General features: G+C 39.1%; 1 protein-coding gene across 1 annotated transcript; it reads right to left on the bottom strand.

Annotated features, from left to right (window-relative positions):
* Positions 1 to 391: 391 nt before the first annotated feature.
* Positions 392 to 12,149, bottom strand: exoc3 (exocyst complex component 3). Its single transcript, XM_032531872.1, has 12 exons — positions 11,915 to 12,149; positions 10,785 to 10,988; positions 9,840 to 10,059; positions 9,035 to 9,207; positions 8,493 to 8,705; positions 7,222 to 7,400; positions 6,789 to 6,905; positions 6,438 to 6,555; positions 5,875 to 6,000; positions 5,359 to 5,452; positions 5,174 to 5,228; positions 392 to 647 (listed from the first exon to the last, which is right to left on the bottom strand). Exons 2-12 carry the CDS (start codon positions 10,926 to 10,928, stop codon positions 443 to 445), a joined length of 1,644 nt encoding a protein of 547 aa, XP_032387763.1. The 5' UTR covers positions 10,929 to 10,988; positions 11,915 to 12,149; the 3' UTR covers positions 392 to 442.
* Positions 12,150 to 14,346: the final 2,197 nt, after the last annotated feature.

Genomic DNA, 14,346 nt, shown 5'->3' with positions numbered 1-14,346 from the left:
CTTCATTATACTATATGTATAGTAACATACTTCCTGTTGTACTCCATGGTATTTTCTCTATTTGAAATCTGGACCCTATAATATCAGGGCCTGTTTAGAGTTCTTTTGTAATGTTTCCTTTGGGCTTTTTCGTCCTTTTGTTCACTAACTTAGCGTGTGTGAGTAACTTGTGAAAAAAGAAAGAGGAGGAAGAAAACAAAGAAATCGTCTTGTCATTCTTTAACCACTAATTAGTAGTCATCCCACACTTTCTTACAACTATGATTTTATTATTGTTGTTGAAGCACACATGATCAGAGTGACAATTAAAACAGCAAAATAAGGAGGGACAGACAGAGAACACGGTAAACAATTAAAAACAGCAGTGTCTGGAAAAAGAGGTTTGCTTATGTTATCGTGCCTGAAGGTGCTGAAGGTGAAAATAGTGTTAGGGTTGTTGGCTTTATTTGAGCAGCTTTGCAGTCGCCATGGAGGTCATGGTCGTCATGGTCGTCATGGTCATGGTGGGCACGGTGATGTCTTTGAAGATGGGCTGTGTAACACCAGAGTAGGACACTTTGTTTTCGCTGAGTGTCCCTATGATCATCTGGCGCATTTCCCTGCTGGCGTCGCCACGCACCGCCAGCAACGCCTGGATGTGTTCCTCCCTACGGAGAGCAGGAGGGACCAAAAACCTTAGTGGTAATGTTTAAAGGGACACTTCACCCCAAAGTTTTAGATACATACTTTAGCTCAATCTGAATAGTAGTGTTGGAGATATCAGCCATAGAGATGTCTGCCCTCTCTCCAATTTAATGGAACTAGATTGCATCATGACCCGGTTACTCAAGATAATCCACAAACCTGGTTGTGAGTTGAAACTGTTTCCTTGCTAAGGAACTACAACCATCAAATGTATCATTGCACAGAAGGAAGCATACTGATGGCTCAGCCGCTGAGAAAACCATTACATTGTCAAATCTCACTCTGTCACAAGCATTGTCCATTAATATCATTCATTCTGCGCAGTGATATGGTTGGTTTGGGTGTGGTTCAGTAGAAAGAAAATAGTTCCTACATGAAACCGCTCACAATCAGGTCTGTGGATTATATTGAGTAACTGGGCCAGATGGTCACATCCTACACAAATATGCTTAAATGCTTTACTTTTTTTCTGCTGATCAATGCTCATAAAAACCTTTATTATTAAATACATGTTACAAAAGGTGTATGCACTGTAGGCTTGATGTGTTGGATATCATTGTGTGTGTGTGTGTGTGTGTGTGTGTGTGTGTTAGGGCTGCTAGAACAAAAATAATTTAAATAGTAAAAAAAAAAAAAAAAAAAAATACTATTTAAATGACGAAATTACTATTCAAATGTGATTCTTTTTATAAATAGGTTGGCTAACTTTAGCTAATCTCCCTCTTCTCATGTCATGTCTGATGAACAATAAGTACGGGAGTGAGAAACACAGGGCACTGTGAGCTAACGTTACGTACCAAGTAACATTATAACAGGACTCTAAAATCGACATCCACTGAGCCAAAGTGCTTTTGTTATCATTAGTTAGCTTGTTCTGGTTTCTTAACTGCGTCGCGAGTTATAGGAGCTTAGCTGGGAGCTTCATGGCGACAGATGAAGTTAACGTTAGCTGCCCTACAGCTGTCAGAGTTAGCTTCAACTTCAGATATTACCTTCTAATATCTGTATTCTCAGTAACGTGACAATCTGAAAAAAAACAGGTTGTTTATACATCATTATAATAGTAGTGGCAGGACAGTTTGGCTTAGTTGTCAATGCCGTTAGCATCGTGGCTAACACTATTACTTTGCTTTATGACAAATCGTTTTGGCTGTGCTTTCTAACAGGATGTCGTTGTGCTAACCGAGCACCGTTAGCCTTTACAACAGAGCCGCTTTGCTAGCTACACTTGTTAGATAATGTTTCATTACACAGCTCTCTGTTGATTTGCGTTAGTTGCTGTGTACCCGCGGTGGAATATAACGTAACAACCACCACGTGCTGATAGTGGCATTGAAAATGTTTAAAAGTGAGTAGTGCATAAATATTAAGGCGCTTTTGAGTAAAAAAAAATTAATTTTAAGGGTTTTATAGGGAAGCCCGCAGTCGGGTGTGTGGGGTTGTGTTGTGTGGGGTTTTGGTTTGGGTGGTGGTGTGTGGGGGGGGGTATTTGGTGTGTGGGTCAAGAAATTACAGGCTTAAAAGTGCAAAACGGCATCCGTTCTTCCCTCCCGCATCTCTGTAGTATTTTGAAGGCCTCGCATTCCCCCGGGTTAGTGCGCCGGAGGGTTTGTGATTGGTTTAAGATAAAAAAAAAAGCAGAGTGTAGCGGTTGAGCCGACCATACTCCGGGGCAATGTGAATATAGACTATTGAGTGTGGGTACCTGATGCGGGATTTGGACACCAGAGTGGGACCTCCGGGAACAGCAGCGTGGGGCGTAGCTTGAAGACTTCAGCGTGGCGCGTGGCACCAAAACCGGTCTTTTGGCTCACCCTGCACAAAAACAATCCCCAAAGTTAGGAGCCCCCACCTTTTAAAGGACTTTCCTGTCATACCACGTTAACTGCTGATCATGTCTCCGGGCCCAAGAAGGTTTTCAGGATTACTCGCCAACTGTGTACAGAAATTTTTTGACATTTTGATTGTTCAACGGATTTTTTAAAAACTAAACACACGGTTAATTTTTATTTTAAAAAAATGAAATGTTTGGTAAAAGTGACAATGTTGACTTTTGAAAACCCCATTGTGAACCCCGGGCAGCCTTTCCAAAGGGAATTTGACACAGCCTTTGTCACCTCTCAGTCCCTTCCCCTCTCACCGTTTTTAAAGGTGATCCTCTTGCTCACTGTTTTAAATGTCCCCCCACCCCCCTGCGAGGGTTTCGCTCGTATTCCTGCACAACCCGCCAAAATTTTAAAAAAATATAACAATCGCTATTCAAAAGGCATTTTTTCGTGGGCAATTTTTTAACGCCCCCTTTTTTGGTTTATTTTTATTCGGTTATATAGAAAAACTTTATAAAAAAAAGAAAGGGCACTTTAAAAAATCAAAATTACAACTCGTTTTCTTTTTGCCCCACGGACGCCAGGATTAATCAACGCCCCCGGATTAAGCCCCCGATCAGAAAGAGGTTTTCATTTGCAGTGTTTTTTTTGGTTCCTAGGAAAACCCCCAAATCCCCTCCTTAGTTTAAACCTTTTTTTGTCGAATGAAAAGGGGGAAAAAAATGAAAGGTCAGCAAAGGCAAGGAAAGTATTTTAAAAAAGAGGTCCATTTGGGCCCCAGATTGACACTTTTAACATGAATTATTTATGAAATTTTGAAGTCCCCTCTAAGGGAAAGTCTCTAGAGCGAATCAGCCTTTAAATTTAGGCCCGAAAAGGGCCCAGAATTGACAAAATTCAGCCTGAGCCACAATCTTTTTTGATTGAAGCTTTTGAAAGCCAAACCCCTTTTCAGCCGAAATTATGAATGGAGCATGCAAAGCTTCCCCGCCTTTTTTCGGGGATCATTTTTTAAAAAAATGTAAAAAAATTTTTATGTAAAGTTCTTTTCAAACGTGGCTGTGGTGACGAACAGTAATCGCCCGAGGCCGGGCCCCGTTTACCCCCTAATCCATTTTCCCGCTACAAAAAGTAACCCCCGGCCGAGCCCCCCGTAAAATCAAGAAAATAAGACCCAACCCGACGAAACAAAACTTCAGCTTAAAGTGATTTCTCCCCCTACCTGTTTAAGGGGCCTTTTCTTGTTGAAATCGTTGAAGTAGCTCCCGGTCCCAGATGGTGTCCCCGCGGGGAGAGCCCGCAGACTTCCTAGTCAGAGCCTTTAGTGTGCTGGCAGTGCGATTCAAATCAAAAGCAAAAATGCATTGGACATTTTGAAAACAAACTCCTTTAAATTTGTTTTTTTTTTTTTTTTTGTAATTTAAAATGAAATTGTATTTTGAACATTTTTAGTGATAGATAAATTTATTTATTTCAAAAGGGGTACCCCAAATTTTCATTGGTCTTTTTTTGGAAAAAAAACGCGGCAGGCGTGGAAGAAATTGTATTTTTAGAAAAAAATGTTTTTTGCCACAAAAAAACCAAATTTCAAAATTTAAATTTTTATTTTAAAAATCTTTGCCAAAGTTACTCTTTAGACACACCCTTTTTAGGTTTTTGGGAAAAAACCGTTACTTGGGCCCCAATAGGTTATGGGGAAAAAGAACAAATCTTTGTCAAAAATTTTGGGGTAAGATTTTTTTTTCCATGACTAAGATAAAAAAAAAAGCGTTAAGAAATAATTTTTTAAGTTTGTCTTTTCCCTGCAAAAACTGTTTTTAAATGATATAAATAAAAACCGGCAAAAAGGTTTGGGTCATTACAAACACATTTCATCCAATGTTAAAAGGCTCATTCGTATAATCTGAGAAAACTTGAGACCCTTTTAATTATACAAAACAAAATTATCTGAAAAATTTGGCCTGGTTAAAAAAAAAAAAGCAAATGATCCAGCTGGGATTCTGCCGGGAGGCAATGGAATTTCAGTGACCCCCCAAACTTTTGCCGGTAGTGTATTATTTTCTAATTTTTTTTTTTTAAATTTAACCGATAAAATTTCTTTCATTTTAAAGGGGTTTATTAAAACCCTAAAAAAAAAAACACCCAAACCCCTTTAAAAAGACGCCAAAGAGAGCTCTTTTACCTCGAGTCTAGGGAAAACTTCACCAAAGGAACGAATCCTCCTTTTTCCACTATTTGGCGTTCCTAGGGTCACACTGAGGGGCTGGGGCTGCGATACTTTCCTCTAGAGTTTAAAGGCTCTTAGAAAAAATGGATAAAAAAATTTCAAATAGAACCCCAAAAAGTTCATATCAAATATATATAAAATTTTTTATATTTTATTTAAAAATAATAAATATTAAAATTTTTATTTAAATTTAAAATTTTTTTTAAAAAGGATTATTTGTTACCAAAAGGTTTTAGTGTTTGGGTCCCTGGTCACCAGACACATGCGGTGTAAATCTGGGGTTTCCTACTTAGTAGAGACACGCAACTTTGGGGGTTCAATTTGACTTCCCCATTATGACCAAAATCCCCATTTTTTCAAAGTGTAAAAGCTCTTCATCTATGAAATTTAATTTACTTGAAGTTGGGATTTTTAATGATGGTACAGTAGTACTAACCCCAGGCTCTGTTGTCTCTCAGTGTCCCTTTGTAGGGCCCCCGCCCCTCCTGTACCTAACAAAAAAAACACACCAACACACACCAAACCCTGTTTCAAACATATTTGACAGACCTTCAATTCAAAAAGATTACAAATTTTCATTCGACCTTTATTACTCGAAAAAAAGTAAACTATGAAAATTACCTGAAAGGGAAAATGGCATCTTTTTTAGGAGAGCTTCAGACTTGCTTTTGAAAAAGTTTTCAATCTGGCCCAACTTGCAGATTCTGCTCAAACACTGATGAAATAAGAAAAATTAAAAAAGGGCGAGAGAAATGAGCGGTGAATGTTTTTTTTGCACCAAAGGCAGTATTTCATGGATCCAGGATATGTCATCCTGTAAAGTTCCCTTTGGGCCCTTTTGGGAAAAAAAATTTCGAAATTTTTCAATAAAGAAAATTTGGGGCCTTAAAGGTTGGGTTTTCCTAATTTTTTAATTAAAGGGATTAGTTAATTTCCAAAAAAGGGGTTTTTTTACCCCTTTTTAGTCAAAATTTGCTCGGGGGTAACTTATGGTCCCCCGAAAAGCATTTTAGCCCATGAGAATCTTTTTTTCAGTGTAAATCTTGTCATTCCCTAAAGTGACTGTGTGTGTGACTGTGTGTGTGACTGTGTGTGTGACTGCGTGTGTGACTAGGTGTGTGACTAGGTGTGTGTTACCTGAAAGACTATGGCAGGCAGTGTGGTCTGGTAGTATCCATCTTGGTCCGCTTCAGGCTCTGTTTCTTTCTGCCAGTCCTTCTTGTCCGTTTCCAGGGCTTTCCTCAGCCAGCCTGTTATATTAGACTGAAGATATGGACAGTCAAACTAAGAGTCTGGATCCACACTTAACAAAAAAAATGCTATATAACTTTGTTTTTGTGCCACTTCAAACTGTTTTTTTTTTTTTTTTAATTATGACACATTGGCATATTTATTATTAAAGGGGAATTTCACACTTGTTAAGGTGACACACAGGGAGCCAGCACAAGAGGAAGAAAAAAACCAGACATAATTTATTTAAAAGGCAAGCTGTTTTTTTGTAATTAAGTTACTGTGTTTAGATGTCCAAGGAGCAGGTCTATTTGCAGTGCAGCACTTACAATGTGATTATGTGTGGATTCAAACCGCAGGCCTAAATGAAATGAACGCAGGCATAATGTGTATAAAGACTACTTTACGAAATAAAGACCTGAATAGGACATCCATTAGCATTCCTGTTAATGTGTGTGGTGTCTGCCTACTGTGAAAGTCTTGACATATTTGCTGAGCAGGTCATCCACCACATCTTGGGGCAGCAAAGGCTCCAGCTGGTTGATGTCACACTCTGAAAACAGCTCTGGGTGGCCCATCATCTCCGCACTGAAACACAGACAGGCACACATACACAGATTCTATAACTAAAACTCAGTTCCATCTGCCGGTTTAAGCTGCTCTGAGATTTTAATAAATGTTAGATACATAAATAAAACTAATCAGATTTGTTCATCAACGGAGGAATTTGTCTTTAATGGCTGTACTATGTGCGACAGATAAAGCTCTGGTAGCTCCATAGTTAACCCCCATCACTTTAACTGTGTGTGTGTGCGTGTTACCTCTTATATGTATTGAGGACCCAGGTTAGCAGGGATACGATCTCATTAGCCTCTAAATCCTCAGAGGCCAGTTCTTTGACACGAGAGGACACAGCATTGTGGTAGAGGCCAAAAAACCTAAAACACATATACACACACACACACATGTGAGCAAACACTTACCTGAATTTGTTAAATAAAAAGGAAAATAAAAGCACAACTGAATACTTTGACTAGAAGCTTTTCATCAGTTAAGAGCCTAACAGTTCACTAAATTCATGGTTCAATTTATTACATGGCTCTGATGACACAATTGTGAGAATGAGGCTTTCAAGTGCTTGGAGGTGGAAGGACAGTTAGGCGGCCAAGAAAATGAAGTATTTCTATTCTGAATCTTGTGTTTTAGGACCGGTTCTGTGCTGACAGACACACTGATTCATTCTGTGTGTGTTACCTGTTGAAAGTGTTGTAGTGCTGGGGGAAGCACTGCACCATGAGGTTCTTGACAACGATGAGGTCATCCAGAACATATTTCCTGGTTATTTCTAAAAGACGAACCAGCCACATTTTATCAGCCTCTTTTGTCACTGCCTGGGTGCCCTCAATGCGGGTGCCGACTGTACCCTCCAACACCTGCAACAGAAACGGATCAAAGTCAACGTTTAGGGACTGAGTCTGTACAGTTGGCCAGAAAAATAACTCTTCTTGAGGTAAAAAACTAAAATGTCAACACCACATCTATTTTGCAAGCAAATCAAATCTAATTTCCCCATGAATCCTATAATGTTCAAGCTTGGTCCTACTTGACTCTGGTACATTTTATTTGTACAAAGAGTCTAGCCACTCTACATTGACAGGTGTTAACTTCCTTGAAGGCAGGAACTCTGGATCTGGATAGCATCGCTAGCGTTCACCTTAGCCTCGCTAGCGTTCGCCTTAGCATTGCTAGCGTTCGCCTTAGCCAACTCTTTTACCACTAACGGAGCGAAAATCAAACTTTTTGGACCGGCAAAGATTTGACCGGAGAAAACCTAAGAATATACAGCAAACTCAGGGGGTGTACTGAAGGAAAATGAAAACTGAGCGGAAGTATGCAGAAGGGTGGGGCAAGGCTAATAATGGTCCATACTTTCACAACATTTAGATAAATTCCAGCGTCTTAGTGTTGACATCAAAATACAGTCCACAAAGAACAGGGAGACCAACGCCTTTCATTCAGGATGCACATCATTACTTTTAATCAGCATCCTCCATACGGGCTCCATATTTTGGTATAGATCATTTTAGACTAGAGCTGACTGCTATGTAACTGCTGACGTTTTACAAGGAGAAAAGGAAAGAGAAAAAAAGAACAGAATAACAAAAATACGTGCAAATACAATCGGATAGCAGCCATTAGGGCAGGAGGAGAAGTTTGGGATAGCAGGAATAATCGGAAGAAGATTCAGATGATAAGTTAGATGAAGAACAAGAAGAGTTAGAAGGCAAAGTGGAAGAAGAGCTGATGAAGAAAAATAAAATAAAAAAGGGAAGGAGAGTTGGATAAGGAAGGAAGAAATATCAGAGAAGAGGAGGAAGAAGAGTAGGATGAAAAAACCCGAAAAAAGGGTAGTCAAACTAGGGGCACAATAGTACACAACCATGGGGCAAGCCCAAATAGTACAAAGAGATAATCAACTGTGATCTAATTGTAGTATTGTTTATAACTTTCATAATTTCTTTTACCTGAAACATCTTGTCCTTCCACCGTTTGGGGCGTCCAGGCGGGATGAAGCCCGTCTGCTTCTTACGGTCGACCATCCGTCGATCAATCTTCTCCTCCCGCTCAATGATGCGAACCGATGACACCAACATAGTCGGGTCACGGCGAACTGTCAACATGGACCTCTGCAGTATCATCCATAATTGCTTGGCCAGTTCATCTGACAACCCCTGAACCTGGAGGGGGGGACACAGGGAGATTGAAAACAGACTTAGAGCTTTGACTTATGTGGTTACACAGTCAAAAAAAATGTCTAAGATAGAGATAGTCCCCCAGAAGGGTACATCTTTAACTCAAGAGAAAATAAGCTTACAAACATATAACATATATGCTTACAACCATATAACAACAAAGTGAAGTACTATTGTAAGTTAACAGAAGAAAGGGAGAGCAGCAGATCGGTGAGTGTGACACAGCCCTGTTGTTACACTGACGGAATTTACATGATGTTCAGATCTTTCACAGTTGTGTTACAGCACTCAAAAGCTCTATCACTTAAACTTACATCTTCAAAGTAGATGGAGATGAGGTTCATGTCGCTGGTGTTCTTGCTGTCCATACGGTACTGTTCATACATGAGGTCATCCCGTGAACACTCCAGCTCCATCAGCTTCCTGTGGGCCTGCAGCAGCTCTCCCTGCTCTATCAGCTGCTGCGTGTCTGCCACAATCTCTGGTACTGTACACACAGCAAAGTGACAAAGACACAAAGACACACAGAGTACTAAGAGCAAGACAAAACAGGAGAGAAGTTCCCTGTGAGTCAACTCAACCGTCAAAGATAGTTTGTTCATGGGTTTATCCTGCATTGAGGAATGTTTGGCGCACCTCTAAGAGGTTTTAGCCAGCCCCAAAGAAAATCCCCAGCACCAAGATGACAGGAATTGAGAAGAAAAAACAGCAATTCACACTCTCTCTAAATGTGTTTAAGAGCAATTTACCAAACACGCGTTGAACAAGCAGAACTTGTATACGAGCCCTGATCTCAGTTTTAGCTCCAGAGGTAGGCTGTACCGGATTCTCTCTGTGATTTATTTAAATATTCACATTATTATTTTTAACCAGTTTTGTTAATTGAGGTTTTATTTACTCAAGCATAATATACACTTTTGTTTATCAAATTGTCAGAAATAAAAGGAAAAGGCATTGATTTCTGTGAAATAAGTAAAAAAATAAATTAAATTAAAAAATAAAAGTCCCATTCTGAGCCTTGTTGTCTCGAACCTGTATAAAGCGCGTTTTTTTTTTTGGGGATAGTAAATGGGACACACTGTTGTTGACATCTTTTAGGTCGGGCTGAACTAACCTTACCAGAGAAAATGTTTTTAAGGTTTTCCACAGCTGAGGCCAGCTGACTGTGTTGAACTACAGCATCCTTGACGTCCTTCAGGTTCTCTATGGTGTTGATGCTCTGCCTCCAGTCTTTACTCACATCAGCCAGTGAGCCCTGGATGTCTTTGACATCCAGCAGAGCACTGTGCAGCTGGGTCAGTCCGGTGCGAACGCCATCCAGCTGGGACTGGATGGCTGCCTGAGGACGTCAGGGGCAATCAAGACACAGATATTACTGTTAGTTACAAACCTAAGTATTATTATGCTTTGTGTCAATTAATAATAATGTGGTATGTGATGAATTGTGCTTTCATACGGAGTATTTGTCACACCATGTGTAGTACAATAGCATACTGTATGCTTTGTCACTATTAAATACATTTCAGCATTATTACTAAGCTAAAAAGTAATAAAAAGTAAAAAATAATAAAAAGTAATAAAAAGTTAAAAAAATAAAACAAAAAATAATAAAAATAATAAAAAGTTTAAAAAGAAGAAGTATGCACCAGAGACTAATGATTCCCATCTGCTGGGGAAATTATGTAAACTGTGACATAAAATCAGAAAGGAACTAGATTACAAAAAAACTGAATTAGTTAAACATATGCCTGTTGTTACAAACTGGAGCCAAATCAGAGGTTTACAAGTGATGGAGACCCAATACAAACATTAGTTCAAAATGGAATTTTTTTTTTTTAGTAATTACTGATTTAGACAATAAATACCAACATTCCTTACATTTTATTGATTATTTCTGCATTTTAGACTGTTGACATTTTTAGCAAACTTGTGATTTTTCCAATCTTTTTTGACATTTCACTGACAGAAACGGTTGTTGCTGAAAAGAACAGTGAATGAATACCTAAATGTGTAAAACGAAGGAGTGACAACTGAACTATACTGCACTGTCTGTTAACACAGCACCTTCAGCCTGGCTTCCACAGAGGCCTTTTTCCGAGCCTCTCTTCTTCTGTACTGCTCCACTTTGTCCAGCTGGTCCGATCGCTGCAGCATCCCTGCCACCCGCTGCACCGCCGTGGCAACCGCCTCCCGACTCGTCTCCTCCATAGCGTCGCTCAGTAGTATATAGTACCGGTCTTATCCAAAGGCTTCATGTAAACACTCGAGCTGAAAGATACAGACAACCACAGACTGCTAGTGACTGGCATGGGGTACTTTCCATAAAATCATCTCTCACTGCAAATCAAACCAGCTGTTAGGCTAACTGAAACAAAACCATGCATATGTCTAGGTATGGTGAAGGGTATGTGATGATGGGGGGCTATTTTAATTTCAAAGGCCAAGGGAACTTATTTCAAGATGCATAATATCCTTTAAAAATACAAATCTGCCAGCATCTATAGGAATTTAACATAGGGGTTTGTATACTTATTTTTTAAGGAAGAACATTTATTTATTTACGATACTTTATTATTCACAAAGAAAATTTGTGTCCTTAAAGGTTGTATGTTTCCTATTTTTTCTAAATTAAGATCAATTTCCAAAAGGTAATTTTTGTTATTGCTGTTTTTAGTCAATTTTAGCATGGGTGTGTAGACTTATGAGCCCAATTGTAAACATGACACTCCTTTCTCCACGGTTACCTTCAGGTGTGAACGTGTGACCAAGACCATAAAACGACAGCTGTGGCACCGCCTTTCTCCAACTTCCATAGAGCTATTTGGTTGTCAAACATTATTAAATGGCTAACGTTGCACTATATAAAGTCAGGTTCACGTTAGCATCGAGTAACGTTGGCTAGTATTTGGTGAAGATGTTATGACAGCTACGCTAGCGGTTAACTTGCTAACGTTAGCGTAGCTTTATTTGGACAGTTTGTACACAGCAGCTAACGTTACACGAACTAGTCCCTAGGCCATATTATGTCAAATATACACACCAGCTAACCCTTCTAGCTAATTAACATTATAAAAATGTTTAGCTCAATAAATGTATTAGCATAAGCTAAGCTAAGCTAACAAGGGAAAAAGGCTAACACAATCTCAGTCGCCTGTAAAACAAGCTCGCTACACGAACCCAAGAAGCAGTCCTACCTCAGGCACCTAGGGTCTACACGTAAGGGAGGATGAAATGCATTTCTACGATTATTACTTTGATATTTCTGACTAGCTAGCAAAGTTATGTTGTTGTGTTCCTCTTCCTCGTGAGAGCTCCGCCCAGGCAGCACCCTCACCCCACGGCTATTCTTCTTCGAGGTTTTACGGCAGTTGGCCTTCACGATGTTGCATTACTGCCACCTTCAGGTTTTGGATGATCACTACCGGCGGAACTGTGACATGATGCTGGGTGGTTACACGATTTTATAAGCTGATCTTGTTTTGTGTTTACAAATGTTGTTTAGAAAGAGTTAAACTGTCAAAAGGAGGGTTTAAAACCTAGACTACAATATCATATTTTCCTCTCAAATTTAGTAGCCAAGTAAAGCACTGAAATGATAAAGGGATCCAAGCAATTGGAGAGTGTATTTACTGTAGTTACAGCACCTGAGTAGTCCAAGACTGTATGGCTGCAGCCTGGAGCGTCCCGTGTCATGCCGTGCCATCCCGGAGCTTCTCCTTTTCAAAATAAAAGTTCACATCTGGAATAAAACAATCTCGCGTCAACTATCATGCTATATATGAAAAATTTAAAAAAATATTGGTCTGTCTATAAAATAAATGCAGATTATAGGCAACTAAAAAAAAAATCCTTCTGCAATCCCACCTGGTGCCGTCCTCGAGTTTTTTCAAAACCTTTCAAAATAAAATACTTAAAGAATATACAGTACTTCTCTTAGCCTGCTTTTCAAAGTAAAAGCTTGCGTCAACTATCATGATAATGAATAAAATACTTGACGCGTTTGGTGTGTTTTTTTAACTAAACAGTAACAGCAATCTTACAGATAAATACAATTCTTAAAAAATGTGTCTACAAGGTAAATACAGACTATCATACTGATGAATAAAACACTTAAAATATGACCGTCTATAAAATAAATGCAGATTTTGGGCAAACTTAAAAAAAATCCTTCTGCCATACCGCCTGGTACCGTCCCCGAGCTTGTACTTTTCAGATTAAAAGCTCGGATATGGAATACAATTCTTTAAACAATAGGCTATCTCGCTTACTTTTCAAACTAAAAGCTCGCATCAACTATTACGCAAATGAATAAAATACTATAAATACAAATATATAAATACAAATAAATATTTGGTGTTTTTTTTTTAATACTTAAAAAAACATATGTCTGTCTCTAAAATAAGTGCAGATTATGGGCAAACTAAAAAATTCCTTCTATGGCGGCAACTTGGAGCCTCTCCCGTCATGCCCTCTGGCCATGATGATAAATTTGTATTTACGTAGGCTACATTGTATTTGCAGCAGTGTCCCAAGGAAGTGTGAAAACAATATAGAATATCAAATTAAAAAGGAGTATTGGAAAGAGTGTAACATGTTTATTTTTGTGTTCTTGTTCTTGTGTTTGCAGATTGATATCCATCCTCATGATATCCTGCCGAGTTGGCAGAAATGGCTGCGTCGCTGATGTAGGTTTCATCAAATGTAAGCTACGTTAATATCGGGATACAACACAACTTCGAAATGAGAAAACATATTTATGGCAAAATTGTTTTCTTTTGACAGTTTTTAACGGGTTTTTTAATTGATTGCCAAAAAACTCACTCAACTCACATCGGGTATGACAACTATCTTATGTTATGAAAATAGTTTCTGATTTTCTGAAAACATTTGACGAGGAAAAGGCATACGTTGCTGATCTGTCTTTATTTCAGATTGACCAAGGTCAGTTGGAAAGATTTTTGTCTACTTTTATTCGATAGGCACTTGAAGTTCAACAGATTTGACACGCAGCATTTTTTCAAAAGCAGCGCCGACTACCCAGGATGCTTTGAGGGTGCGTCAAAGTCGCTTGACGTCACCCATAGGAATAAAGTGGAGCGGCGTGACAGAAGCATTGCACGGCCAGGTGGCTCTGCACTGTTAGAACTCCTCATGGGGGTGACAAAACCCACCCACTATAGCTTTAAATTAAAATTATAGACCCACTGTATTTCCATGTAGTTCCTTTTGTGAATGCTAGGTGTCATTATCACCATATGTGTAGATGGCTTTCACAATTTGGAATCTAAAAAGCCAAAGTCAATCTCTGGTGGTAGAGATTGTGTGTAGTATTCTTTTTTTTAAAGACAAGAAGTCACAGCCTTGTTGAACTGAGCAAATCTGAGTGGTTGGCAGACCTCAATTATGTAGTTTAGCTCATATTGAACAAAAGCGTGCAAGCTCATGTCGCAAATGAAGGCCACACATGACATTTCTTTATAATGAGCTTCAGCTTTTTGAGTGGCAAGTAGCAGCAATACTGCCAACTGTCCAACTGTGTGAAATTGTCTTGTTTCCAAACTGCCTGCATTTCTGTGAAAATGGGGAAATGGGTGACTGTACTCACAACACTGATCACAGACTTTTA

The sequence above is a fragment of the Etheostoma spectabile genome, chromosome 12 (assembly GCF_008692095.1).
Source record: "Etheostoma spectabile isolate EspeVRDwgs_2016 chromosome 12, UIUC_Espe_1.0, whole genome shotgun sequence".
Classification (NCBI taxonomy): domain Eukaryota; kingdom Metazoa; phylum Chordata; class Actinopteri; order Perciformes; family Percidae; genus Etheostoma; species Etheostoma spectabile.
This window is presented reverse-complemented; position numbering and strand designations above follow the sequence as displayed.